The sequence below is a fragment of the Larimichthys crocea genome, chromosome X (genome assembly GCF_000972845.2).
Source record: "Larimichthys crocea isolate SSNF chromosome X, L_crocea_2.0, whole genome shotgun sequence".
In the NCBI taxonomy this organism is placed as follows: Eukaryota; Metazoa; Chordata; class Actinopteri; family Sciaenidae; genus Larimichthys; species Larimichthys crocea.
Genome location: NC_040020.1, coordinates 36449785 through 36476379, shown reverse-complemented (window position 1 = coordinate 36476379; position 26595 = coordinate 36449785). Strand labels below are relative to the sequence as shown.

Here is a 26595-nt window from a genome sequence, read left to right as displayed (position 1 = left end):
ACTAAGTTAGTTTGTTGAGTTGGTTACAGATGGTTAGGTGGTCTTGGTTGTCATGACAAAGACATCTCAAACAATGCCCACTTTGTATTAAACATGACACATTTGACTGAATGTCAACCTGTCAACAACAATGCCATTCATGTTCAGGACAGGTGTCACGTCATGGTTATGATGGTGTTATGTCAATCTTATGCACACCCCTTCAAATAACGAAGGCTCAGTCCTTGCTGTGGAAGCCCAGGGTTCGAATCCAACCTGTGGCCTGCATGTCATTCCCCGTCTCTCTCTCCCCGCATTCCTGTCACTCTTCAGCTGTCTCTATCCAAATTAAGCTTGAAAAGGCCAAAAAAATAACTGGTACATTTACAGCAGGTGAACACCATTACCTACAGTAAAGCATCCTGCCCGTAGATCTGTATATAATAATGTACATAATTATTCAGTGAATCATAATGATTATATTCACAATAATCTAAATAATTTTGACTAGTATAAATGCATTGTTTTACACTCTCCAGCAGATGGGGCTGTTCATCTGGTAGAATGGTGTCTATTTTAGGGTTTTGCCAGAGCCAGTGATATAAAGCTCTCCTACCACTGCTGATTATGTTGCCTCTGGTAGATGTTTTAGATGAAAACCCAGGCTTTGTCAGGACATGTACCTTGTTGATTATTTGTTATAGTAATATTAACAAATCAATAGAATTCTAAAATGTTCAAATTATCTATAAAACCTTTTAGACAACGGCAAAAGTGAGAGAACGTGAAATGAAGACGCAAAACAAAATGTTCCCTTATTAACAAGTACACAAGTGTATTATTTCATTTTATTTATATATGCAAGCAAGTTTATGTCTTTACAAATAAAAAAGCCACTGTCTGCCCAAGCTGTTGGCACAGATATGTACAAAAATGGAGGAGTGAATCAGATAAAGCCTGCTACTAAGCAACCAGAGTGAGTACAAAAAGTCTAGAATACTATGGAGGAACAGAAAAAAAAGAAAAGAATAAACTACTCCCAACGTCCAAAATGTCCAACCTGACATAATGCATGGATCTGAAACGTGATGGTCAGTTTAAGATCACAGACTGACATCATCAGCTTTTAGATCTGTGGTTCAGTTCATGATGGACAAGAGCTGAATGTGTTCAGGCACAGAGGATCTGATTTTTCATCCTGTGATACAGAGCTGAGGTTTTTATAGCTGCAAAAACAGTCAAAAACAGATCAAATCTCTCTCACAGAGGGTCAGAAATCAGATTTCATGTTTTTGATTTTCATGCTTTATTAACGCTGACATGGTCAGTTTTCTAAATCCTGCCACAAACGTGTGTGTGAGGTCAGGATCGTGGAATGGTAAAGTGAGTCCATGTTCAGCTGTGGTCAGTGGGTAGACAAGAAGGACGCAGGATTAGTACATGTCAATACACATATTCATCTTTACAAGGAGACGTGGGCTGGAGAGTAAATGAGGAGACATAATGAAAAGCAAGTTGCTCACATCCTCTCCCTGATTGTGACAGCGGTCAGATCTTCTCCCGCCGTTGAGTTAGATTTTGGATGCTTTGGCTACATTTACACCACCTGGCAAAGATGATCCAATTTAAAATGTTTGCTCAAATGAAAACTACATATTTTCAGATGTATTTCAGACCTGGTCCATTTCTGGACATCCAATTCAAAAGGAATCTTACGGGCTTTATTCTTCTCCACCTTCAAATGTGTTTCTGCAGCTCTAAATATCATTTGGAGGCAGCCTGAATTATTATTTTGCCTTGTTAGCATCCATTACAGATGGTGATTTGGCAGTGGGAGCTGGGCAGACTGTGCTTGTTGCTTAGTTACATGGAGCTTTACTTATGCATCAGTTACTCTTGTGTGCACACACATGCAGGTTGTTTCAAGCACACAGGAAATCAGACATGAGTCACTTTTTAAGAATTCACATATGGTCAATAGAATCTGAATGAGAGATCGGGAGCTGTGGTGTCATCGTAGAGCCACAATGAGGAAGAGGACGTGAGCAGAGGTGCTTGCAGGATAATGGATGGCCAGAGCAATACATTACACCACATCTGCAAATCCGCATTATTAGAATAAACAATAAAGAACACCATGATCATATCACTTAAGACTTGCAATCATAGATTCATGCATTTGTATGCCAGAAATTTTGCGGCTATGGGTTTCTTGTTTATGTCTTGATTTCATCAAACTGCTACAATATATTGCTCTGGTGGTAAACAACTGAGCAAGCAAGATAGCTTAGCAACACCATTAGCAACAGGAACCGCAATACTGCACACTGAAAAGTGGAAAACAAAACAAAAACAGCAGAACAGCGCCAGTGGAAAAGAATGGATCTTTTTTTTTTGTATTGTTTTAATCATTAAAATTATGACCATTGAATGCATAACCATGCCACAAACAACAACTAGATTCACTGTCTTTTTTTTTTTTTAACCTAGTATAAGATTATCTTCATTATTATGAATTCATTCGTTTTCATCATTGTTATTTCTTCAGGTTATAACCAATGCTGCAAGACTATACACAGGTCCCACAAAGGGGATCTCAATGCACTTACACACCAAGAATAAGAGAGAGAGAGAGAGCTCACAATGGTCAATAAGTGCACAAAAAACTATTTTTTCTTTTATCTGAGGTTAAAAACACTGACAAGACATCCATTGTCAGGCAATGAAATGATAAAATACTGTTACTGTAAAACTAGACCCTTAAAAATACTGACTGTATGCAGCCGAAACGCACCTGAACAGGACACGAGTCTGGTGGAGTCTCCTGTCATTGACACTGATGTTAGCTTTGTCAAACTCAGCTGCATTTACAAGACACAAAGAACCAGCTTCAAACTCTGTTTACCGATGTAGTCCTGGAAGAAATCAGATGGCACACAATCTTAGGATAAAACCCCAGACAAGCACAAACTTTGGCGCCTTTTTTGGACGCTCAGCCATGAAATGTGTTATTGCATGTTTTGTTGACATCAGTTTGGTGTCTGTACCGGTCTCTGCTTAAGTGTAAAACCTCCCAGGCTCTGCTTGACTAATACCGACAGACATATCAAACAGACAGCCGTGAGGTCGCAGAGTCTTCATGTGATGTGACGCTGCTCTGATAATAAAACACCAACACACATTTCATTGGAGGCTGAGGCGCCATCTTGTGACCATTTCTGCCTCTTAAAGGACTACACAGGTCTTTTTTTAAACATCTTGTGTGCTTTAAATTATTGTCAAACACAGCATTAGTTTTAGAAATGTTTTACTACCTTTAAATCAGCCAATATGTCCACTGATATGTGAAAATCAGCATGCAGAGATGCAAAACTTACTGATTTGTGGCACACGTCTCTTTTTCTTTTATACATGTGTAATTTTTTTCTCTTTTTCTAATTTATAAAAGACTTGAAAAAGCTCCAATCTTTGATGTGTGTGTTAATGCAGCTCTCTTAGGGAGTAAAAGCTCAGGACATTGGGACTGAACCACCTCCTCCAGACTCTGTAACCAATAGGAAATCATTCTCCCGGCTGCTCACCTCAGCTGTTTCACATATATGTATATCTTTATACAGAGTTAGTAGGTACAGTGCTTAATACTGCCCACACAGAAAAAAAATAAACTGGAAAAAAAAAAAACATTTCTTTTTTCTAATTAAATGATTTCACATTTAAAAAGTTTCAAAGTTTTAAAGTTGATAATAAAATAGTGAAATGTCATCGGTGAAAAGTAAAAGAGCAAAGAATTATGGCTCAGAGTGATGGCGGTGGTGGAGTGTGTGCATGTGTGTATGTGTGTGTGTGTGTGTGTGTGTGTGTGTGTGTGTGTGTGTGCTGGTAGTCTTATCAAATCAAACCCCTCAAAGACCAATGTCACCACCCTCATCATCATCACCATCTTCGTCATCATCAACACAGAAATCGTCTCTACTGGCAGATAGAGAATCATCACTTTCCTTCACAGCTAGAACCAGAACCAGAACACATTACAACCCTCTAATTCTAATGGATAACTTAACATATAATACAAACATAACAGCCCTGCACACTGGTGACAGATATTAAAGTATTTTCATCATCAAATCTCCCTTTTTTCAACCTGAAATGAATGATCACATTTTATTTGATCTTGCTTAAAAATCACTAATTTTAAAACCCAATCTGAGCAGATTACTTAAAGTTGTATCCCAAGTATAATTAATACAGCATCCAATATAGAAGCACCTGAGAGATAAGTCTAAGTTGGGAACATCCTCTAAAACCACAAACCATCCTCTAAACATATCAATACTAAATCATGAGCTTATTCGCTGGGACATCATTCACCTTGGTCACAATAACCAATAACACGTTTCAAGTTAAATCAATCGCTGCAGCTTTTTTTTAAAAGTATAATTCAGGTTACATCATTCCATCCCTTTACAATCATTTCCAGTGCCTCACAAACTCAATCAAGTTCTTCACAAGAAAATTCTTTCTGGGAAATGCATCCTCCATCTTGAAACACATCCTGCTCAGACCAGAACTAACGAGTTCAGCCTTAACAACCTTTAACGAGGCCACCCAGAATTCACAGTAATCATCTGTCCATGTCACCAATGACAGGTCAACTATTAGTATCTGTAACTTTTCAAATTCAGATGACAAAATAAAAGCTTGTTTTGGTCACGATAGGAGCGAAAGAAAAACACGATGATTTGTGTATACGCATGTGTTTGTGTGTATTTGTGTGTGTGCAGAATCACTGAATTACAGAATTGTTACATGAAAATGTGAAAGTGAAACAACCCCCCTACCTCACCCGCCCCCAAAAAACACACTTGCCCCACGTAAATACCCCTGATGCTAAAGTTACACATAAATAATACTGATAAAAATGAGGCAAAATTCCAAAAAGTGAGAAAAAACATTATTTATCAGACTGATGAGAACATGACACGCGTTAAAAAGACTTTGTGCTGCTAAGATGTGCTGTTTCTGAGGACAAATCACAAGTTTATACAAACCGGGGATGAAGGGGGGACGGACACAAAGCCCCGTTTCACTAGTTGTTTTAAATGGCCTTTTTGAAATCCCCACTGCCATCTTAAGTGCTTTTATTCTGGAAGTTCACGTGACCTGAAGAAGCCCGCCGTGTGATACATTACAAATATAATTTGGGAAATTTGGGAAAGAAGAGAATTTATAACATCAATTAGTATTACAACAAACTTTTCAGCCTGTCTTTCACAGGAAAAGTCCATCCCCCGCCCTGCAAACGGCCACTGGGACATTCCGGTCGGTATGTGACAAGAAACAACTAATGAAACTGGGCTCAAGATGAAGAGGTCACAGAGTAGAGAAAGAGGAAGAGTGGGGTTTGAGGGGAAAAGGACGTGAAAAGAGAGGGATGGGTAGGAAAACGTTAGCAAAGCTACCCATTTGTACCCAGGGGGGTACAGATTTCCTCGGGGACCATATTTCTCTGCAACACCAGTCATCATAATGTGGCGAAACGACACGACACAGCATGACACCACCGTACAACACTGCCTGCACAACACCGATCATTCAGCCACATCAACTGTATGTGTGTGTATGTGTATGTGTATGTGTATGTGTATGTGTATGTGTATGTGTGTGTGTGTGTTTATGGATCACATGTAATATGTGTAGTGCAGGTATTGAGGCTGTTGGAGAGGGGATACAGTGACACTGTCCTGTTGGACGGCTCCCCACATTAAACGATGAGGTCATAGACACCACAGTCATTCATATGTCCGCTGCAGATTGTTGGTTTTAGTGTGCTGTGCTAACACCTCAGAGCAGCTCTGCAGAGAGATGATGAGCCAGTAAAACTGAAGAATAAAGAAAAGACGAACAGCCAGCCAGAACATAGGCAACCTAATTCAATAATTCATCCATTCATAATTCAATCCTTAAAGCGGGCCACAAACATGCAAATTCAAATGTGACATTTCTTTGGATTCTTCTGTTCATTATTTGTCTTTTTGGTATTTCTTTATTATCCTGTATGTTTCTTGTGCTATCTCACTCTACTCATTTTGTCCATGGTTTTTGGTCCATTTTTGCTTCTTTCTGGGTTTTTTTTTTTTTTTTTTTTTTTTTTTTTTTTTTTTGTCCAGTCGTCGTTGATTGTTCTGCACATTCACACTCTGCTCTACTTTGGGGGTTTGAAGCGGGATGGAGAGTTTAGAAGTAGCTAAATGTATGTGCTTAGCTTCTAATCAGGGAGTTTTAGCAGTACACCGTCATCCTGTCATGAGGACAGCGCTCTCTGCTTGCTGATCTCTCTAAAGGTGGTGTAAAGCTGAAGGCTTCCTCTCACTCTAAAGCAGACGTTTGGTTTCAAAAGTTAAAAAAAAGTAAGCATGTAATGTAGCGGACGCTGAAGTGTTTATAGGCATAGACCACCTGAGCCAATGACCTGCTGCGGATACGAGGACGACGATGGTGTCTGTGTTCTCATTGTTTCGTTCGAACTCGTTCCTGCCTACTCGTGTGTTTGTGTCTTTCAATGTTCCTGTTGATTTTTCACTTGTGTGTGTTTCTGATATCCTTAAAGTCGGGTCAGATCCCTGTGTATGTGTGTGAGTGTGTGTTTGCGCATGCATGTATCATCTCGTGTGTGTCTGACAGGTAAGTGTGTATGTGTGTGTGTGTGTATGTGTGTGCCGCTTCTTGTAGGTGTGTGTTTATGTGTAGGCATTGAGGCGTTCTTTGGAGCGTGTAGAGTGGATGTCATGCAGCTCCTGCTCCTCCTTCGACTTGATGTCCTCGTACTTCTGCATCCGGCTGGCGTCCTTCAGGTAGCCCCAGTTAGCAGCGAGAGCCATCAGGAAGTGGACCTGAGGGAGGAGAGGAAAGGGTGGGGTTTCAGTGAAGTATTAGTTGGTAATAATGTATATGTACGGTTTTGTACCAACAGGAAAGTTCAAAACCTAAGCAACATCGATCAACCTGATGAAACGCAAATTAAACTTCCCCAGGGCGTTTTGGGTTCGGAGGGCAGACACATTCAACACATTCAAGAGTAGACTTAAGACATTCCTTCTTATTAGAGCTTATAGTTCAGGTCATCCATAGTTATGCTGCTTTGGACTAGACTTCCCATGATGCACTGAGCTCTTCTCTTCCTCTCTCTCTCCCTCCATCTGTACACATTCATGCCGCATCGATGCATATTACTAAGAGTTATGTTTTTCTGCTTTCTCCTGTCATGGATCATGGTTACACCTATCTCCATCATCATCACACGCTCCTCTCTCGCTCTCTATAAGTTAACCAGTCACAGCAGATGGCTGCCCACCATGAGCCGGGTTCTGTTCAATGAAGTTCTTCAATGCCACTGTCACTGAGTACACTGTAGACCTGCTCTGTATGGAAGGTGTCATGTTGTGATTTGGTGCAATATGAATGAAGGCAACATGTTTCCAAAGATAAAATATCACAATCACTCACATTTTATTTCCCATGTTCATTGCATTGTGGGACAATCAGCTGCATCAACAGTATGCTCAAAATTTCGAACGTTTCTTTGGAGTCATGTTCTGTTTGCTGTTGCATGTTCCGCCCCCATACATCTCAGCTATCAGTAAAGGCACAAAATAAATAATAAATAGTACATAACTTCACTTAACACTGCATACTGGCTGCATACTGTGTTTGATCAAAACTTTGTTACTTTTATTTCCAGGTGATTGATTTGTCTCATATTACGCAGATCATCGAACAAACATGTAGAGTTATGAATGCTTTCTCTTCATGTTCTTGTGTGCGTGACATGCTGTTGCTTCTCACTGTGGGTAGAAACTGATTTGCATGTATTATAAACAGCCTAAAGCATGCACACTGAGAGGGATTTTTTGTCATATTACCCTGTTTGACACATCTTAAGCTTTGAGCTTCCACAAAGCAGAAATACACCTGATTCATCACTTTCAGAATTTGCTGTCAAATTAGATGTCCCTCATTCTGCCGAGGCTGCTTAGCGTTTAAAGGCTGCACGATTTGTTTCTCTGCGAGAACAGTGGGGGAGGTGTTTCTGGGATAGACTCCAACCCCCTGTGACTCCAAGCAGGAATAAACAGAACAGAAAATAGATGGATGTGTGTGGTAAGGCTCTGCTTATTATACCGGTGGGACAGGAGAGAGGGAGAGAGAACATGAAGAAACATTCAGGGCCCGGGTTAGAAAATAGCTGCTGAATGCAGAGAGGATACCTGACACAGGTGACCCCCCCCCCCTCCACACCAACAGCTTGGTGACTCATCGTCTGTGTTACTGCAGATTCACTCGGCTCTCTGTCTCCCTCTAGGTGGGTTTGACAATGAGCTCTGTTTCTGTCATTTGCATTTTAATGACGATGACAGTAACTGATGTTTGCTTTGAAAGATACATCACATAAAGTCTTCAATACTAGACGGCATAGAGCACAAGAGGTGTTCTGGTGAGCCCGCAGGTTGGAAGTTATAGAAATCAGTACCAATTAGTACTCCAGGCCCAAAGCCATCAGATATGAAGATAATGGTCCTCACCATAGCGATGACAGCAGCTCCTGCTCCTGCCAGTGCGCACACGAACAGATGGAAGGTCAGATCCAGCTGTAACATACAACACAACACAAACATCAAGTGTCATAAAACCAGCAGCCATGTCCCTCCCTCCGTCTCTCCATCATGGTTCCTCTTACCTCATTGGAGTCACACATCTTCAAGAACTTCTCAGATCCTGTGCACACCTTCCTCTCCTCAGATATGGTCACGGCTCCTGATAAAATGGAAACATGGAAAACACAAACTCATTACTCTGCCATCCATATTTTGCAAGATGATGAATGAACTGAGTGAAGCGTGCCTGCAGGCCTCATAGGGGCTCTGCGTATCATGTAATTTGATCATCAGCTCTTATGAAGAGAGGCACTTTGGATTTATGACTCGAACACAATTGAACCTTTTATTGAAATACACAATCTGAGTTCTTTTCAGTGATGTGAAAATAGTAATTTATGTCTCTCTGCTTGGATAAGGGAGAGAGAGACACTAGGTCCCCTGACACTCAGCCTTCACATTCAAAAAGAACAGCTGTAGCACTGATAGATATTTAACATCATAGTCAGTCAATTTCATATGTAGGTATCTTTGGGGGGGACTTAGGACTTGGGACCTTTTGTGTGTGTGTGTTTGTAGTTTGGACCTATATGTGTGTGTCTTCTTTCTTATTATATTATGTGAAATTGTATCATTCTTCTAACTCTGTATTCATTCTAACTTCTTTTTTTAAACTGTAATTTTGCATGTTTTTTAATAACTGTTCACCTTTCTAATAAAGTCAGTGTAAAGTCATTGCAGTCTGTGCTGGTTAATTCCCAGCTCCTGTGTGTGTTTAATTAAAAGTGACAGAGATGAATGCTTCACTGGGAACTGTCCAGTATGATCACAGTGCGCTGCTGGAGGTTAACTGTGTTAAACCTGTACATAACTTTATGTTTGAAGTGAAATAATGTATATATTCCTCATGAGAAAGGCTCATTAGTGTAATTAGTGGGAGGATGACTGTGCTGCAAGAGACTCTACAAAATGTCTCCTGGTGTGTGTCCTTTGGTTTAATGTGGGCATGCTGGAGAACAACGTGGTGGGAAGAGCACGCAACATGCAACATGCAACATGCAACATGCAGCAACAATGACAATATTCAGTTGAAATACAGTGTGTGGTGTTAACATGTGCAACAGTGAATGACTCACTCTTTTAACTGTTTATCATGGTATCATAGATCCTATGTGCTCTGCAAACGTTACTCTCTACTGACTAATAGTGCCACCAGTCATTCATGTCAGTGTGTGGAGTCACACACGTGTAGATCTAGAAATCTTTTCTCTGGGTGTCAGAAAACAGCTCATAGCTGTTGAAGACAGCAAACAGTTATTCAATCACAGCTACATTTTTCCTGTCCTCATGTCTAACCTCCATATGTGTGATGTCTGGATTACCACTGCCCATCATGTTCAGTTCTTCTACCAACATCTACTGACAGCACAGACACACATACTGTGTTCAGTGATTTTGAGGTCTGGGCTTCATTGTGGCACACGGTACACTGTTGGCTTTCTACTGGTAATTTGGCAGTTTTGTTGCACACACACAGGTTTTTCCATCGCGTGTGCCAGTTTGGTATATTGGTGAGTTGCCATTAACTTGCCTGCACTAAGCAGGAGGATGCACACAGTATGTATTCTATCGATAATGGGGCGGTGCAGTGAAAAGAGTTCCTGTGGATAATAAGACGAGCGCTTCCACTTCAAAACCCCAAAGGGAGGAAACATAGACTTTTCTTTCAAAATAAGACTTATAGCTGGAGACACACAGATCAGTAGTTCTTCTCAGGCCAGAGCAGCACAGTGGACGAAGCCTTTGGGCTTTCTGGGTTCTGTCTGATGATGGTAAATCCTGCTGATATGTGCACCTTTACAAATGAATGGAGCATGAATGTGTTTCCCTTTAAATTGAATTTTAACCTTTAATTAAAAACTGAAGAAGAATTTAGTTTTTTTGTTTGTTCTTATTTTTCTTTATTGTGTAAATCTGTTCAGTAAAGCTGAAGTGTGTTTGAACTGAAGTGAGTGAAATATGAATGTGAGAGCAGACTTCATGCCCCTGTGGCAAACAGCACCAAAGATTATTTCTTACAGCTGTAATTTGTGGAAAAGAGTCATCAGCTACTTTAAGATTATGCAGAGATGGTAAACTCACTATTTCAGTGATGCAAATAAATATGACAGGTAGATTTGACACATCCATCCATCTCTTTCAGACACATACCAAACTGACGCAGGTCCAGGCAGAGGTTGGCTCCCTCCACCAAGCTGGTGTTCTGACACATGGACCAAACGTTGAAGTACATGAAGACCGGCAGGCTGGTGAACGCTGTCACTCCGAGCCACACCAGGAAGAACAGGTAGGCCAGGAACATGAGCTGCAAAGGAATAAATAAGAAAATAAGATGCAGTAATCTTGTGTGTCAGATTAAAGGGGCTTTATTTACAGAAAAGGTCAGAAATGAAATATAATATTTGTCTTCATTAGTTTATAATCAGCTGAAAATGAGAACCGTTGTATTTTTTGTAGCTTCAGAATGTTTCTACAGCGAACAAAATAAAAAGCGCCTGTAGATAAATCCTGAATGGTGGAGAGAGTGAGGCAACAGGGTTGTAATTCTGCAACTACGCCACTAGATGCTACTAAAACCTGCACACAGGACTGATTACCAACAGACCAAATGACATTTAATGCATTTATCATGTAAAGTAGACACGTGTATGCACATTATGCAAAATGTACAACGTTTCTCTGCAACCGTTGTTTCCTGTTGTGCTGTTAACTGTTTTGAAATGAAATTCATGCTCTGTGTGATTCATTGCACAGGTGTGTGTCTGCATCAGTTCACAGTGAGGCAGAAAAACACATTTTATACAACTGACTACTCTCTCTCTTTCTGCACCTCTCTCTTTTGTTTTTAGCTTTCTCTCACAGGTCTTTGGCCTGTGTGTGTGTGTTTGTGTGTGTGCATGCATGCGTGTGATGCGCGCACGCGTGTGTGTGTGTGTGTGCGTGTGTGTGCATATGTGCGTGTGTGTGTGGGCTGGCAGTCTCCAGAGGCCCGCATGTAGAAGCCCAGAACTACAGATGTTAGGGAAACATTTTCTTAGCAGATGTGGACAGAAACATTTGTGTCAGTGACAGGGATGAGACTGACATTAATCTTATGTTCTTGTTACATTCAGTGTACAGATCACATATTTCTTAAATGAATAATATATACAGTATGGAACCCACTGGTCCTTACATGTTGCTATGATACTGGATGTATAAAAAGAACAGTTTATTCACCCATAAGCAGCTCTGATGGAGCACAGTTGCTCAGATAATGTAACACATACGTTAATAGGAAGAGCTGCGTTTGTTAGCGTTGCTCTTATTTTACATCTTCGTGTGATTACATTGTGTGAAAATCTAACTTTTTACATTACAAAATCACATTACATAGTGTTTTAAAAGAAAAAAAGGTGTCACAATGCAGAGATCATTTTTACCAAATGGCCATAGACAGCTGCTCACTGTGGTTTTTTTAGTGAAGCATGAGGAAACGTTGGATTTGTCAGGGACTATTTTCAGCTGCAGATTATCACACATTTGGTGCTCTAGCGGCAATTTCCGGCAGCAGGGCGGTGTGTGTGGGACTGAGTCCAAATAAACTACAGTGCGTGTGTTCATGGTAATGGAGGAACATGTCGCACAGTGTAACAGTGTGAGTCACTGACTCATTTTTGGACAACAATGGGGAGGAGGAACATATATCTTTGGATACACAGATACATTCATTGTTGTTTTTTGGTCCTCTCATGGCAATTGCTGACAATAAGAAAGAAAAGTATAAAATAAGAAGGAAAAAATGTTATATATATAAAATCACTTAGCGTTATTTGATTACATAATCAAGCACTGCCAATTACATAAAAATATCTTGCTACAAACACTCAAAATACAATTTAAACGTAATATAATAATTCGTTATATAATTTAAACGTAAATATAATATTAGATCTACTGGTTAGGGAGATATCTTACGAATGCAGTCAGGCAGCGTCCGCAGGCGGTGATCTTGAACTCTCCATAGAGATCCCTGATAGCACCGGTGGTGAAAAAGCCCTCCACCAGCAACAGCACTCCAAACACAAAGAATCCAGCTGCAAGGCCGTAGATGATGTACTTCAAGATGTCAATACTTTGTAGAGAACACACACACACACACACACACACACACACACACACACAGTGTCTTTGATTAATAAGTATTTGTTTATTTTCATGCTAGGCTGCATATTGAAGTGTTATTTGCAGACTAACCATGTATCTTCAGCTAAATTACCATGTCTAATTGCCATAAACAAGTCAGAGATAATAAGTGAGGGTGGAGGATGTATTTGGATTAAGGATGGAGGCAGTTGAGACAGCGGGCAGCACAGCGAGCACTTTTCCTCTTATGATGAGTGAAAAATTTCTCTCACATTAACATTTGTGAGATTTATTGTGTGACCTAAAACAGGACGGTCGGTGTGCTTTGTGTTCATGGTATTTTTTTTTATCTATGGAAGTCCATTTCTGACATATTTCCAACAAAAAATCTTCTATATTAAAACCATGAGAGAATTATTCAGAAATAGGAGCATAGTATTTTGGGTCTCAACTGTCAAAGATTCAGTCAAATATTTGTCTCATTTCCTATTTAAACAATCTATAGTCTGATATGTGGTCTAATGCATATTTACTTGTTTGTTTTAAGTGAAATGATCTAAGCCCAAAGTACGGCACAAGGTGAAATTTTTTTTAATTTAATCTTACAGTTAATCATAGATGTGTTTTGGACATAACATGATTAAATCAAACCAATCAGTGTCGTCTCCCATTGCCTTTAAAATCCAAGTGTTTCTGCATCTGACGCACTGACGGATTTGGCAAGTTAGAGAAATGCAGCCATTAAACAGCATAAAGCTGACCTGAGCCCAGTGCTGTGCATCGGTTCTCATACTCATATAGTTACACTCGCCAGTGTTTGAGCCTATAAGTGCTTTCACTGTCAGTTATGGCAACACGGAGTCTACTGTGAAGATGGTGCACTCGTAACAGTCAAAAGGTTGAGTGCGGGACACTCCTCACCCTCAGTGGTCACCATTTTGGCTACATGGCAGAAAGAGCGGGACCACCGGCTTTGTGAAAACGCTGGCCGAGGAAGTGGCTGGAGCTGAAGTGGATGCTGTGATTACAGCAATATACAAATGTAAGTTGTACATATGTTTTGTGTTTATATGTTGGTGGTCAAAACTAATGCTAATGCTAATGCCCCACTTCACTGCAATTCAGCAAAGAAGAAGAGGAAGCAGTGAAATGTTAATCGTGCCATGGCTGCACTTGAAATGAGATGACACTACCCTGCCAAAATGAGTGCACTATTCCAAGAAGAACATAGTGTTGGTCAACAGCTCAATCGCTTCTCCTGCCTCAAATCAAATCAAATCAAATCAAATCAAATCAAATCAAATCAAATCAAATCAAATTAAATCAATTTTATTTGTATAGCCCAAAGTCACAAAGTACATTTGCCTCAGAGGGCTTTACAATCTGTACAGGGAGTGACACCCTCTGTCCTTAGACCCTCGGTTCAAGTGAGGAAAAACTTGCCCACAAAAAACCTTTAACAGGGAAAAAATGTGGAAGAAACCTCAGGAAGAGCCACAGAGGAGGGATCCCTCTCCCAGGACGGACAGACGTGCAATGGATGTCACGTGTACAGGACAAATCAACACAAACATACTGTACAATTACAATGACTGATAAAATGACAATGAATTACAATGAATGATAAAATGACAATGAATTACAATGACTGATAAAATGATTACAGTAGCAGATATGGAAGCAATAAAGACAGTAATAATAGATAGATAAGATAACAAGTGCCTGACCACACCTCGGTTTATGACCAGCATGGGTGTCCCATGACAATATGGACACTAAAATGACAAAATTGTTGTCTGAAACGCTGTACAGCTCTTCTTTCACTGGGCGTAAGGCAGTGCCTGTAATGTTTGAAGAGTACATGATGTCTGTTCTCTGACAAACTCAGCAAAATCTGCTTGTTGACTGTTGTTGAGAAACCTTTTTAATGTGCTAAACCATGGAAGTCCTCTGGTATGCTCCTTTAATCTTCCTGACAAATGAAGTTAAAAACAAGTCACTCACATGGTGAACACATCCAGTGTTTCTCCAGGGGCCCTGATGACCTCGAAGTAGTTCTGGAGGATGGTGACGGTGCCGCTCAAAGCCTCGTGGCCACACCCGCAGAACAAGGCCACGCCCATGTAGAGGAGGATGGTGGCGATGAGCGAGGCCCAGGGCAGACTGCCCACGCATCGCTCACAGCACTCCTTACAGCCTGAACACAGACAGAAAGACAGAATGGTAACACACTGAGCAGGAGGATACAGCAGTCTGCAGAACATTCAGGTGATTCAGAAAGCTGATGGTGACGAGCAAGAACACACACCATGGCGGTATGAGGAACATATATAACAAGACACTTGTGTTTCCATCTGACCCAGAGTCAGCTCGGATGATCAGTATCGATTTCATCTGTCCAGTACAGAGATACATGTATTCCCTTTGAAAACACAAAACAAGTCTTACCATCTTAACAGGATGAGGTATGTTAAGGTTTAAGGTTATGCAGAATTAACAATAAAAGAAATTTGATTGACAGGTGGGTGCTCTTACAGGTGATCTGACATTCAGCCCGTCCACCAACGCTCCATCTTTTTGCCCAATTTTGAAATAGTGTGGAGCTGGTGGAGGCAACTCTGCCGACATGGCATCAGCCAGAGCTACCACACTCTGAGCTTCAGAAACCTGTGGTTGGCGTCACAGATATGACATCCGTGTTTAGTCTATAGTCATAACTTCATTCGATTTAATGTGAATTGTTACATTGTTGAACTCGTTTGTCTTGCACACATACATAATGCAGGAGAGATTTAGAGTCCATGGTGAGGGGTCGTTGAGTTTAATGAAGTGGAAACATGACTGGTAAATTCACTGTGGATGTGTTTTAAGCTGCACTTCTTCTTTTAGATGCTGCCTCCATATATAATACTCCAGCATTTTCAGTTCAAAAGTCTAAAATCTATAAAGTAATATACACACATACACACACAGAGAGCCTTCAAAATAAGAGCACATTTAGCCTCCATGTCGACAGAGCATCGATGCTACAGAAAGCGAGAGAAAGATAAAGAGAATCACACACACATCACTTCCCTCCTTCACCTCCCTGTTGCACAGAAAGAGGTTTGTGTGTGTGTGTGTGTGTGTGTGTGTGTGTGTGTGTGTGTGTTTGTGTGTGTGTGAGTCATCATGCTGCTCAGGTTTAATTGACCAGCCTTGTTGCCATGCCAACAGGGGTGTGGCGGGAGCCTGCTGACCCAGTTTGCCTGTAGCGTTGTCATGGCAACAGCGCGGCTCTGCAAGCGTTACAGTCACACCAATGCACATTTTTCACAAACACACACACACACACACACAGAAACACTCTCACACAGCAGCCATTTGCACAGACTGTCTGTTCTCAGTGTGCGAGTTCTGTGTTTCTCGACGGAATCTGAGCCGCTAACAGAGGAACAGAAATCCTCTGCCATGCCCAGCAGGATGGTTCCATTTTGCACCGCCTGATTCCATTTAGTAAAACGTTCAGCGCTAACATGCTACATGCTAATTGTGGGTCTCTACACACACCTGAGTCATTTGGTGTCCGTTACTTCTTACACATAAACAAGAATATGAGGCCACATCAGTAAGGCAGCTCGTGGAGGGGAAGTGTGATGAGTGTTTCTGACAATTGATGCAGTTTGTTTGAGTATTTTCAGATCTGCAAATATCTGCATGTGACCATACAGCTGTGTTTTCTGACCGCGTGCGCGCGTGTGTGCCCTGAATTTCAGCCATGTTATAATCCTCGTCATATTTCCATATTTGGGCTTTAAACGTGGGGAAGACCCAGTGACCCGGTAAAAACTGGGACACGCTAAACACAAACAGCTGTTTACAGAATCCATTCGTGTGGCTGTTTTCTTTGTTTAAGGAGAGGTGAATATTTTCAGACACCATCTGATGACAGTCATCCATTCAGACTGTGACTGCAGCACTGATCACGGAGTTGATGCCTATCCAGGGACGTACATAGTAAATCTAATATGTTTTTATATGATTTTATATGTTTTTATATGATTTATGAAGGTTGGTGGACTGTGAAAAAATCCTCATCAGGGTTGCAGGGAGCTGCAGCCTATCAGCTGACTTAAGGCGAGAGACGCTGTGAAACACTATTAGTGAATTTCTTTACAAATACAAATACATCACAGTGAGGAACTTCTTGTTAAAACAATACACCATTTACCTTGTTATAACAATAAACATTTCACTTTATAACATGATAAATAAATGTGACATCATGTCAACAAACCATGATATATTATTTATTGTTCATTTGTTTATTAATTTCGGGCATTTTTAGATAAAATGTCATTCATACGTCTTGACAAATTGTCTTAGTACACATAAATTAGATGTTTATATTTTATGTCAATGATGTGATATTGTATATTTAGAATTGTTTGTATAATTAGAATTTTGGAATGACTCTGTATAACTTTCTTGTGATTTACGTGCAGATGACAGTCAACCAGGCAACATCCATCAGTCTGTTCATCCAACACACTCGTCCTGATGTGTCATGTTATTTCACCTCTCGTTGATTTATGACAAAACTTTGAATCTGGTACCACCATGACAAGGACAGAACTACCCCACACTCACAAGAACATTGAAAAGTAATTAATACATTAATACATTCACACGAATTAACCCTTTATATTTGAATCATTCAGTGATCTTTCCTCTGGCAGGATCATATGTTCATTGAAATGAACATGTTGTGTGTTACCTGGCTGTGGTGCACACACACACACACACACACACACACACACACACACACACACACACACACACACACACACACACACACACACTGTGAATACTTTCACATCCAGTCTTAGTGCTCATTAGGCAACAATTTGGACAGCTCTGTCCAGCCTGATTGTCTCACAGACGACAGAGCTGCCACATGTGTGTTTGTGTCTGTCTGCATCACTTGTGCCTTAGCTCTGAGAGAAGATTACTGAGGTCTCTCTCTGTCTCTGTCTCTGTCTCTGTCTCTCTCTCTCTCTCTCTCTCTCACACACACACACACACACACACACACACACACACACACACACACACACACACACACACACATACAGAGACAGAAACTGTGGCCTGAAGATGCACTCAAGAGTAAAAAGCCCTGTTCTAATGGAAAATGACATGTTCAGCCCCACTGCACCATTTAGAGTGAGATGCAGTTCAGCACAGTGGAGTATAACCTAGATAAATCTGAATGTACAGTAGATGTAGATGTAGATGTAGACTTTGATTTTCTCAGTCTACATCTACATTATGTAGACTGAAAATCAAAGTTCAGCTGCAGGTGACATTTGTCTTCAGGCTGTGATTAATAAAAAGGTGGTAATTTGTTCAAGTGTGAGGCAGACCTTCAGAAGGCCCCTTTTCATATGGATTATATGGATATGTTCACACACACACACACACACACACACACACACACACACACAGAGTTAATGGTGGTCGCCTCTGCTGGAATGGCCTCCTGAAATGATTTTCCCAGCTGCCAATCAAATTATCTGTTCATCCACAAATCCCTGCTCGCCTCTCCATCTCTCCATCCATCGCTCGCTCACAGAGAAGTAACCTCAGCCTCAAAGGTCCTGTTCCTGTTCTGAGTGTGATGTGCCAATGTTGTTAGATTGTTTAAACATCTCAGATATAACAGCAGATCATTCGCTGTTCTGGTGCTCTTCATCACCTGCAGCAGGTGGAGATCAGTGCAAAAGTGCTGACTGGATGAATTGCGAAATCACTATTAGAGAAGTCAATAACTGGAATCAATCCTTCCCCTCATTCCATATTCATGTGAACAAGTATCCAAAAGGCTTTGTCTCTGTGAGGCTCTCTGCACTTTAGAATCAGCCGTCGTCTGAGCAAAAATGTAGGGTGATGTAGGCATTTTATCCATTTCTGTTTATGAAAATATTGACAGCTGTGATATTTGGAGAAAAGGATGTCTGCTACAGCACAGATCTGTGCAAATGTATGAAGAGTTATGGTAATCACGAGGAAGAGGATAGAGAGCAGCAATAAAAAGAGAAAGGAGGAGAGGGAAGCCCCAGTGAGACTAATCACATTTCAGTGATGGATGCCTTTCAGACAGGCACACAGAGCCCAGACACGCTGTAAACAGGACAAATTATAACAATCATTAAACAGCTGATATTGTGAAAAACCAATCTATTGGAATGATCACGTACTGCTTGTGTTAAATGAAATGCAGTAATGCATTTACAAGGAGTACATTTTGAGGTGTTAAAGTGATCTAGATATTTCGCAAATTAAAGAGGTTTAACACACATGAACATTCTGGAGGGAATATGTGATTCCCTTATTTATTAAACAAAGGATCAAAACACTCCAACAAAAAAAATGTTTTCTCACTGAAGTTATGCAGTATTGAAGGTATGTGTGTGTATGTGTGTCTTTTGTGACTGTTTTTCTGAGTCTTTTTATTTTCACTGTAAAGTTGCTGCTGAGTCAGCAGCCTGCCCTTAAACTCAGTGTGTCCATGAACGCTCCACCAAGACGTTTTCAAAAAGTGACTCACCAGAGAAAAACTCATTCTGCTTGAAATGAGTGGAAAAGATGATAAAATGCAAAATGGTGGACAGAAATGTAAAGTGTACAGTATCTGTCTTTCCTGTGGTTTAACGTATAAAATCCAATTCCAATGTGTGAACATCAAACTTAGTAAATGAACACAACTGGAAAAAGGGATTTTTGTATTTTTCCTTAAAACAGCTATATACACACATTACAGACCTTTTACTGAAACCAATTCATCACCACAGGCATTAAACACATATTAGAGCTACAGTTAAGCGAGTTGAAAGGAAAATCTCCCCTGAAACAGAATTCATAAACGGAGTGATCTTTTCCTTCATTGTAAATGTGTAGATGGAGACTGTGAACCACTCCCTGCCTCAGCAAAAGCATAGAGACAGACTGTAGTGATGATGTCATCCACAGATTCATGCTGGAGCGGCTCCAGAGGCGATGAAAACACTGCCAGGACTCTATGACAGCGGCCTCGGTGACTTCACGGTGATATGAGTGGAAATTCAAACACAAGTCAACACACATTCAGCAAGCTCATATATTGATCCAGCACGAACACTAAACCTGCCGTCTTGATGTGTGTGTGTTTATAGTGCAGCGATGGAGTCAACTACAGCTCCTGGTTGCAGGGAATATTACAACATTATCTCACTCCCAACTCGTCAATTACTGACAATGACATGCATTTTGGTCCTGCTTGTAATCAGGTGAAGGGTGTCTCTGTCATTTCCACTCTGCATCTGCATCCAACTGTTTCACTGATTTTGGTGAAACTGGATCATATTTTATGGAGAAAATGTTTCCCGATGGGCCCAAAAGTAAACAGCAGCAAGCTATAGCTACTGTTAACTGATATTAATTCAGTTTGTTAGCCAGGCTGCCCAGATTGTGAGCTCAGAGCGCCACAGGTATTTTGAACCACCGGGAAAAGGAGATTTTCAGGCGTGGAGTCGGTATAGTGCCAGAACCATAGCCGGGTGGGCTGGCAATGTAACTGGGCTCAGTAGCCTCTATGTACAGTACAATGGTGCAGCCAATGGTGAAGCAACTGAAGAGGATTGTGACAGAGGAAGCTAAGAGGAGAAAAGGAGAGAGTGAGCGAGCAAGAAGGTGCCGGATAAGAGTAAATGTGGGACTGACTTTTAGTGTGTTGGTTTAGTGGACACTGAGCTGGGCTGACTGCTGTTGGACTAGTATGCTCTGTCTTGTGTTGTCGACCTTGTTGATGTTTAGCTGTTAGCAAAGTTGTTGACTCTGTAGTTTTTGATCATAAGTAATGTAATCAGCACAAAAACATGTACAGCTGAACATATTTACCACAGTGGGATTACACTCTGAAACTGGGGGAGCTAACTGTCACACTTGAGAAAAAGATTGTTACAAAGTTGCATAATGTACCTGACGAACTTTAAAGACCCGTGTTCCTTTCTTCCATGAACCCCCCCACGCCCATATATTATGTAACCTGATTTGGAGAGTACATTAAACCACTAAGCTACTCTGGTGCATCCAATCATGACGCTAAAGGGTACACTGTCACATTCTGAGGCATAGGACCACTGAGCCAAGCTGCTGTATTTGGTGAATTGGGAGTGAGAACAGCCGAATATTTAGAAAAACTATGTTAAAACTATGTGAGAAATTTTACACACTTGGGCTACACTCTGGGTCAGAATGGAGCCCAATTGGCCGTCTGCTCAGTGTGTAAATGTGATCCGCTCACAGGCAGAAGAATGGACCTTGTGTTGAGTTAGTTTTCATTTCTTATGTCAATGGATGGTAATGACATTACCTCCAAAGAGGAGAAGGGAGAAACCCCATTTCAGTGGCCTCCTCCTCTGCTGTCCAGTATCTGTTTCCCTCCCTCTCTCCTCCTTCACTGCTCTCTATTTTCTCTCTCTCTCTCTCACCCGCTGTGGGTCTGTTAAGTCAATTTGTATTGACTTATTCTTCACTCCATTAAGTTCCTTTCTATTAGTGGTCATAATAATGAAATGGATATGAGGCAAACACACACGGTCCACTTCCACTTGTATGACTCCTGTCAGTTTTCACATTGACTTCTACAATAAATTAGAAATTTATTTTACAAATTGTCCAAGGCAAGTGATTATTGCCTCTTCTGCATATTTAGGAGGTGCTCATATAAGTCATCCATAGATAAATCACCAAGTCAGAGTACGCCCCATAATCCTTTTCTTACTTCTGCTGTTACTTCACATGTACAGTAACAGTTCTTTCTAGTGAGTCGGTGTTCAGCCAGTTCGTTAAAACGTCATTTACATTTTCTCAGTGACACTTGAAGCAACAAGCAGGTCTTTCCTGGGAAAGATCCTTGTTTTATGTCTCCTGCTTGACTGAACCAAATTTAACAATAACTGCATCATAGTTGTGATGTGCGCCTTGTTTGGACAGGAAATGAGACAGATCAAACAATTGAAGATCAGACCACAGCAGGTTCACGTAGTGTTTTTGATTTCTTTTGTTTCAGTATTTTTTTGCTCTCTTTCTTACATTAAAGACGACATCTGTGAATTAATATTCTTCCATAGACACATATTCAGTCTTCACGGTCAGGCCCAGTTCACACTGTTCGGACTGTAATACAGGACTATCACTCACCTAATGAGGACAATTACTTAAGTCCTGTGAAGACAGAACAAGTGAGGTGTTGGTCACACCCTGATGTCCGTGTCATCTCACTCTAATATATAAAACAAGGCTTGGATATAACAGAGTATTATTTTTTACGATTTGTTGTAATTAGAGAGTAAATATTTAAAGCATAAAGTGGTTGTGTTGCAGAGAAAGGCCAGATTCTGACAGCTAATGAGAATATTTGTATAACTCACAGCTCAACAGCATAATTAACTGAATTTGAAATTATGTATTGAGGATAACTTTACATAAAATAAAAAAAATAATGACAGTGAGTGCAGGTGTCTTCGCTTCCCTTTAAATCTGACTCTTTTTAAATCTTTTTTTACATTCACTTTTTCATGGCAGCGTTTAAAGTGGCTGTTATTTTGCTAACAGCAAGTTCCTGAAATGCCATTGACTTCCACTCACTTCCTCACAGAATGAAAATCAATTAGCAGAGTCATCAGATTGAAGCAGAGCCAAATTCAAGCTCTGTTTTTTTTTTCCCAAAGCAGGTTTCATGACTCAAAATGATTTTCATATCATACAGAAATGAATGGAGATCAATGCCTGTAAAAAAAGATAGTACAGACACATTCTGTGGTAAATGATGAGCACAAGTACAGTGTTTGTACAATTCTTTAGTTAATGAGATACATGTTGCAAAAACATGGTATGGTTCTTTCATCGACGCACAAAGAAAAGATGGTGACAAATCAAAGACATTTCTCTGTAACATTCTAAATAAACGAGGTGAGTGATAATGACTGTGTTCACCTGTGTTGATGAAGTCTTCATCCAAACAGAGAAGAGGCTTTCTGTATTAGTCATTTACTTTAAATGATAAATCAGCACTTCTGATTTGAGTTTTGCCCAACCACACAATAATCTGTCATCACAATAACAGAGTTTTAGATAACAGATATCACCAATTTACTTTAATACTGAAGAAAACCTAAAAATGTGATGATTCTCGGGAAACTCTCTATGATTTCTAGGATTTTTGGACATGCAATCATGATGGACGTCAGAAATAATGGGATTCTCAGGAAGTCACACTGGATCATATCAATATCTGTTTCACGTCTGCGTGTTGAGATTTGTCCTGAATTTCTGATATTACATCACATCCTATAGGGACAACAAAGTAACTACTGGCAAACCCGAAGGGGAACATCTGGTAAACAACACTTGGTCATGTGATCATTTTCAGGCTTTATTAATTGATGTTTCATCAAGAATGGAGTGAGCCAATCACCAATCAGCAACACAAGTTTAGGTCATGTGACAAATTGTGACAACACTAGAATAGTTTATATTGAAAACTGATAAGTAATTAAAGATTATTCATTCAGTCCATTTTCATTATTAAATTGGTCTGCATGACAATTAGTAAACCCTTTAATCAGGTTCAGAATCCTAATGTTTGTAATAAAGTTGTTTATTGTTAATGATATTAGTCAACAACACACCATAAATCATCTGTCAGTCATCTGTTCACCATAATAAGCAAAGACACAGCCAGCTTCTTCATCAGAAGTTCAATAAATGACTCGGTTTATGCAACAAGCTTAACAGCGAGACCTTGGATTAAACTGATTTATTTTTTTGACAAACTGACAATGCATCCAAGCATTAAAAATCTGAATAATCATCATCACTATGAAAATGAAAGGTAGTTAATCAGGTCAAAATGGAGTTGATAATTGTAGTCTGAAACTGTTTCTAACAGCCACTCTGCATCACTCCCTTTTCCTGTGACCTGTCTTATGAACTCACATTTTCCTCCATCTCACATCCTCACCTGTCCTGACATTTTTAATCCTACACACCTGCATTTTGTCAGCCGTGTGCATCTAATTTATTCAAACCAGGAGAAGACGGAGAGAGATGGGAAGAGAGCAGCGACAGTTAAATGAAACGAGCGTATATAAAGAAAGCAACGACGATGGAGAGGATGACATGGGTGTGGGACGGGAACCAGTTGAATGGACGAACAGAAGGAGTGGGGTGACAGAAAGAAAAAAAACAAGTGTCTGGAATGAAAAATCATGTTTGTTTGAAACATCATGCCTCCCCATTTCAGCTTTCTGATTGGCTAACGCAGGTCGGTTCCAGAAAAAACACAGGAATCCACCTATCACACAACAGAAGACAATTCCATAATGGTGTTACCATAGATACAGTATTAATAAACGTTAATACTGTGATAAAAGCAAATAACTGTTTATTTTTTAATGGAAAATGCCTCCATTGTCGCTCAGATTCCTGAATCTATGCAAACAGCACTGCTTATGTTTGATTTCAGACTGAAGGTGCGATGAAGAAAATGGACACGCCCATTTTTGCCACAGACAACAACAACATCAATACACTACGTGCAGAAAAAAAAAACATACAGCAACCTTGAATGGATGAAATGAGAAAGATTAGAAAAAGGCAAAAGATAGATGGAGAAGATAAAGAGTAAAAACAAAAGGCAGGGAACGAGGGAGGAATAGAGGGAGGGAACTGGCAGTACGAGATGGAGGTGAGTTAAAATAGAGGGTTAGGGAGAGCGAGACAGAAAAAGAGAGAGACAGGAGACAGACACCTGCAGAGGCAAAGAGACAGACGGAGAGAGCAGAAAATCCAGTTTGAGTCAGAGTGAGTGAAGAAAAAATACATCGAGGCAGAGGACTAGTGATGGAGAGATATAAAGAAAATGGAGGGAAAGGGTAGGGAGCGACACAGACAGCAGGAGGGAAAAAAGGGAGACGTGCAGAGAGCGAGGGAGAGAGGAGAGGAAAAGGCGTTCAGACAAGCGTGAAGCATCAACAATGGAGGCTAACAAAGAAAATCCCAATGGAGGCATCAATCACTGCTCCACTTATCCCTCCTCCCTCTGATTTTTAGTCTTTATTGCAAGGTTTTGCCCCACGCTCCCTCCTTTTATCACCGTCTTTTACCCCCTTGAACCCCCCACACCCCACTGCCACTCCCACCTCCTCCATCCATCTATCCATCCAGGCATCTATCCATCCATCTGTCCGTCCAGCCTCCAAAACAACACCAACCCTTCAGTGTCTGCCATCCCTTGTCATCCTCAACCCAAACAATCTGCTCATTTATGCATCCATTCATCAGAACACAACAGAATAGAGTTGCATAATCTATGGAATCAGGAGCAGACGGCACAATTAAAATTCACATCTTTGCTTTTCTGCAGGACACAACAACAAGGGAACAGCTGATGAATTGGTGAATTGCGCCAAGAAGAAGGTGAAAATGAAATGCATGTAAAATCGATGTTTTTTCCCCTGCAGGACATGCTGTCTTCTTTCTCTCTGCCCACAACACACACACACACACACACACACAAAGGAATCCCATGATACCAAGAGCGATGCATGAACAGAACAATGGCAGAATGGCACGGCAGATGAAAGATAAAAATGAACAAAGTCCTCGTCCGTCCTACCTTTCTGGCTTTGCGATTCATCCATGTTTTCCTCCATCGTGGCAGGTTACAGTCCCTTTGTCTCTGTTTAGTGTGAAGCAGTTTAAAGCCCCTTGCTAGCTCTCAGCACAGTGTGCGTGTGTGTGTGTATGTGGGAGGCTGTGTGTGTGTGAGTGTTTTTTCCCTCCCTGCAGATGATGGAGGCTCAGGGAAGTCCCTGTTTCAACACTGCTCTCTCTCTCTCTCTCTCTCTTTCTCTCTCTCTCTCTCTCTATGCCTAGCATCCATCTCTGTATCCATCTCTATCTCTAGCTTTGTTCTTTAAATAATGTATGCACCAAAAATAGAAAATCTGAATGTAAACAGCAGAATTCAATGGAAATTTCTTCATATAAAGCTATTTTTATATATTATTAGATACACAGAGACAAATTAAAATAAAATATCATATACACAATGCTATGCTAATGAGCCATGACAGAGTAAACTCTTAATTTAATATTGAAAAACAAGTGAAAACCGGTTCATGCCGGTCTACATCCACTTGAGGCAGCTCTACAACACGGCAAACATTTCGCCACCAATCATCGTCTGATCAGCATTGGCCCTGGAGGTGGATACAACGACTAGAGGAGCTGATATGGAAGCCTTAAAGACATCGTTTTAACATCATATAGACAAAATGTATCATATGTGTATAAATATTACCTCAGCACCAAATGCCAGCGAGTAGTAAATAGTTTGTGTGTGGAGACCAAAACGCTGCCAAAAGAAGAGTGAATATTGGACAGACCATGAGTCCAAATGACTCCAGCTGGATATGAAAGTTGGCAGCTGTTTGCTTTAGCCAGTGAAACGTAAGGCCATTACACAAAATAGAGGCTGTCAAATGTGGCTGTTGTTTTGTGACTTTCTTCTGTCACAATATATATATATATATTTATATATATATATATACTATATATATATATATATTAATATATCTATATATATATATATATCTATATATAAATACTGTATATATAATATATTTCGATAGCTGCATTCTAACCATATATGATTGCTATTATTGTATACTGTAGGCTGGCTCAGGTTAAAACA

General features: G+C 40.4%; 1 protein-coding gene across 1 annotated transcript; it reads right to left on the bottom strand.

Moving 5' to 3' along the window:
* Window positions 1–789: 789 nt before the first annotated feature.
* On the bottom strand, window positions 790–25736 carry gpm6ab (glycoprotein M6Ab). Its single transcript, XM_027283590.1, has 7 exons — window positions 25516–25736; window positions 14820–15012; window positions 12648–12804; window positions 10842–10995; window positions 8714–8790; window positions 8559–8624; window positions 790–6869 (listed from the first exon to the last, which is right to left on the bottom strand). Exons 1-7 carry the CDS (start codon window positions 25550–25552, stop codon window positions 6717–6719), a joined length of 837 nt encoding a protein of 278 aa, XP_027139391.1. The 5' UTR covers window positions 25553–25736; the 3' UTR covers window positions 790–6716.
* Window positions 25737–26595: the final 859 nt, after the last annotated feature.

Excerpts from the sequence above, each read along its gene's own strand:
- gpm6ab (XM_027283590.1), bottom strand. The coding sequence starts at position 25,552 with ATGGAGGAAAACATGGATGAATCGCAAAGCCAGAAAG. Across the intron at positions 8,791-10,841 it reads CCTGGACCTGCGTCAGTTTG|GAGCCGTGACCATATCTGAG; the intron begins GTATGTGTCTGA and ends CCATTTTATCAG. Across the intron at positions 8,625-8,713 it reads AGATGTGTGACTCCAATGAG|CTGGATCTGACCTTCCATCT; the intron begins GTAAGAGGAACC and ends TGTATGTTACAG.